Source organism: Physeter macrocephalus, chromosome 11 (assembly GCF_002837175.3).
Source record: "Physeter macrocephalus isolate SW-GA chromosome 11, ASM283717v5, whole genome shotgun sequence".
NCBI lineage: Eukaryota > Metazoa > Chordata > Mammalia > Artiodactyla > Physeteridae > Physeter > Physeter macrocephalus.
In genome coordinates, this window is record NC_041224.1 from 181,971,479 (window position 1) to 181,975,225 (window position 3,747).

Here is a 3,747-nt window from a genome sequence, read left to right on the forward strand (position 1 = left end):
CGGTTCCCCTGCATCGGCAGGCGGACGCGCAACCACTGCGCCACCAGGGAAGCCCCCAACCCTGGACGTTTTAATGTGCGTATTTAGTAGCGTCTAAAGTCGGTCAGAACGTTCACCTCCTGCGTGGGCACGAACCCTGGGGCGCTGTGGCTGTAGCGGCCCCGCGTTTGGCCGACGTGCAGTCCTGGCCCGGTTATGTCAGCCGTGTGGACCCTCGGCCTGTCTAGCCTCCTAGCTCAGGTGTTATTATCTCACTGCTCCTGCCGTGGTGGCCGCCGTGACTCCGCGCCGCCTACCCCTGTTCACAGCCGCCCACACGTCGGCCGGTCTTCCGCCCGCTCCCTTTCCTTCGTCGGCTGCATTTCCGAGGTCATTCCCTCCTTTCCCTGAAGACGGCCCTCGCGAGCCCTGTGGACGAGAGCCTGCCCCAGCCTTGGTTCATCTGAGATGCACTTTTACCCCGATTCTGGAGGACGGTCCCCCCCAGGGGTCTGATTTCGCTCCGGCCCCGCTGCAGCCCATCTTCTGGCTTCTGAAGCTGCGACGGCGGCCGCCTGCTGTCTAGTTGCCGTGCCCTCGGACCCCTGAATCTGAGACTCTGTACACCCCAGCGCTCCGGGTGCCCCTCTGTTTGCCTCCTGGGGCTCTGGTCAGGCACGTGCTGGTCCTCTCGCCCCATCCTCACCTCGCTCTGCACCCTCCCCCGCTCCCCCATCCTGCAGGACCGTCCGTCTGTCCAGGCAACCTACTGACATTGAACTTGAGTTTGTGAGCTCTTTGTATCTGTGTCTAACTGGCGGGTTTTCTTTTTTTGCTCATTCACTGCGTTAAAATTCAGGGATCACGTCTCATTTCTAGACACTCCATCTGGCTCCCTTTCGAGTCTCTTGTTCTCTGCTCATGTTCTTCCTTCCGCCTCTGATCTCCTGACGTTCAGCCAACGTACTGAGGTCACTGTGCGTGACCCTCCCAGCACCTGCAGTCTAGGAGGCAGGACCCGCGCCCGGCACGGTGCCTGCGCGGCCGCCCACAGGCCGGCTCCCTCGCACGTCTTGAGGTGGTTGTGAGCTCACGCCTGATGGGGCGTTATCCGAGGGCGTTTCCTGAGTGGGAAACGAGGGAGGGGTTGTGGGCTGGCTGGAGCCGGCCTCCTGGGACCTCTGCCCCAGCTCGGGTGGCCGGAGGGCGGGAGTCCTTGGATTTACTCCAGGGCTGGTTTCCATCCAGGCCTCAGAGCGGGGCTGAACTCTGGGGTCCCTATGCAGGTGTCCCAGTTCAGAGCCCACGCCCTCCCCACGCGGGCGCCAGGGCTCACCTGCTGTCCCCTCCGGAAACAAACGATAAGGAATCAGTCCATAAATATGAAATGAGCCCTGAAACCTTAGGCCTGTCGGCGTCCCTCTGTTGATTCTAAGCGTCAGTTACGCGGGACAGTCGCCACCGTCAGCCGTCATATGAAGCCCAGCTCAGAGCGAGCTCGGCGTCCCAGCACCCGGGGCGGCCCACAGCCCGCGGCCCGCTGCCCGCTCCGACTTTCCTCCAGCCCCGTGGGCTCAGCCAAGCTGTCACGACGCTCTTCAGATGTGTCACCTGGGCTGTGCGGGGTTCGCACCGGGACCGTGCAGAGCCGGGCTGGTGGGCCACGGCATGGGAAGGGGAAGCTCACCAGGGCTTTGGGGTCCCTGCTGGGATGGGGGGCTGGGAAGAACCACAGACGGGCACTGAGGGCTCCTCCAAGCTCCAGGGCCCGCTTGTCAGGGAGGAGCCAGGAGGAAGGCGGGACCTGGATGCCCACCTGCCCTCCCCTTAAGCCCCGCCTGGGACACCAGTCACCACCCCTCGCAACAGGGGGAAAGAAGCCGGTGAGGGGGAGTGCTCCAGGCCCCAGGCACCTGCGAGGGGTGCCCTCTCCTGCCTCCCCACCAGGTGTTTCCCAGGGCACAAGGAGTGAGTCACAGGACAAAGCGCCCCGCTGTGGGGGTGAGCCGCCTGGCCCCCGTCTAAGGATCCACGGGCACCGCGGCAACTCGCACCGGGGGCTCCCCGGGCTGAGGGACCCCACACGACGTGGGCAAGGAAGCCAGCGTGTCCCAGGCGCCCTCCCTCTCCCGCCCAGCCCGCCTCTCCGGGGTCCCTCTCGTGGCGGTGACCCCAGCACCCACTGCCTGACCTGTGCCCAGAGCCTCCCTGGACCCTCTCCCTGCTGACCCGCCCCCGGGACCTGCCATGCGACAGGAGCACGGGGGAGGCCACGGGGGGGGGCCACGCACCTCCCAGAGCCTGTGCCCTGGCCTCGGGGGACGCTGCCCCGTTTAGGCCCGGTGCATCTCCGGCAGCAGACTGCGGACGGAGCAGCCCCTCGGGGTCAGCGGGAGCCGCAGGCGGGGCTCCACGTTGCCGCTTGGCTGCAGCAGCCTCTGGCAGTGGTGGCCCCGTGATCCGGCCAGGGCGGCGGACAGCAGGCTGGACGGGCCCGGGGTGGCCTCAGTGACAGCGGAGGACGTGGCCCTTGTTCCGCAGCCCAGTGACCCCTGAGGCCTGGAAGCCCTTTAGCTGCTTAGGCTGAAGACCCCTGGACCTTGGCACACGCACATCCAACAGCCAAGGAAACCCCGGTGCGTCCCGACGCCGACGGCCGTGGGGCCGCGGGCAGCCGTCCAGGGGCTCAGCCCCGGTGCCCGTGCATGGTTTTAGGCACCCCCGCCCCCCGCAGCGCGACCCGCTGCAGAAATCAGCGGCAGGACGGCGAGGCGGGCCGAGAGCAGTGCTTGTTCTTCGGCTGGAGGCGCGCTGCGAAGGTCCCCAGGGGGACGGAGCCGTCGGCCCCCCGGTGCACTCCTGACACCCTTCTGTGGCACTCACTCGTTTTTCCCAATTTTTAAAACTTCTGCTAAAATATACATAAGATAAAGGTGGCCATCTTAACCATTTTAAGTGTCCACTTCTGCGGCATTAAGTACGTTCACGTTGTTGTGCAACCGTCACCACATCCATTTCCAGAATTTTTCATCTTGCAAAACTGAAACTCTGTCCCCATTAAACACTCACTGCCCACTCCTCCCCCAGCGCTTCCTGGGAGTGGATCGTAAAGAATGTGTCATCCTGTGACTGGCCTATTTCGGCCTGCATCATATTCTCAGGGTCCACGTGTCAGAACATCCTTCCTTTTTAGGACAGAGCAATGGCCCACTGTGTGGACGGACCACATTAGGGTTTTCCACTCATCTGTCGATGGACACCTGGGCTACTTCCACATCCTGGCTCTTGTGAGTAGTGCTGCCATGAACACGGGTGTGCAAATACCTCTTCCACACCTGTGTTCACTTCTTCTTTATTTCTTTTTGGCTGCGTTGGGTCTTAGCTGCCTGCCACACGCAGGCTCTTTGATGTGGCGCGTGGGCTTAGCTGCCCCGCGGCATGCGGGATCTTAGTTCCCTGACCAGGGATCGAACCCTAGTCGCCTGCATCGGAAGGCCGATTCTTAACCCCTGGACCGCCAGGCAAGAGTCCCAAGTTCACTTCTTTTTTGTGGATTGCCGGACCGTATGGTGATTCTCTACTTTAGCTGTTTGAGGAGTCTCCACGCTGCTTTCCCCAGCAGCTGCTCCATCTTCCATTCCAAAGGACAGCGCACGGGGGCTCCCATTTCTCCACATCCTCGCTAGCACTTGGTATTCTGGTGTTGACAGTGGCCGTCCCGATGGGCGCAAGGCGGTCCCTTTCGTGGGCCCCCACCTATGGCCCTAA

The 3,747-nt window shown here is 63.0% G+C and overlaps 1 protein-coding gene across 1 annotated transcript in view; it reads right to left on the reverse strand.

Annotated features, from left to right (window-relative positions):
- Nucleotides 1-3,132, reverse strand: part of GPR132 (G protein-coupled receptor 132) — a 5,529-nt gene extending 2,397 nt beyond the window's left edge. The window contains exons 1-2 of the mRNA XM_024130955.1: nucleotides 3,049-3,132; nucleotides 2,271-2,463 (exon numbers count right to left, since the gene is read on the reverse strand). Coding sequence (XP_023986723.1) covers nucleotides 2,271-2,463; nucleotides 3,049-3,132 — 277 coding nt within the window. The remainder of the gene's footprint in view (nucleotides 1-2,270; nucleotides 2,464-3,048) is intronic.
- Nucleotides 3,133-3,747: the final 615 nt, after the last annotated feature.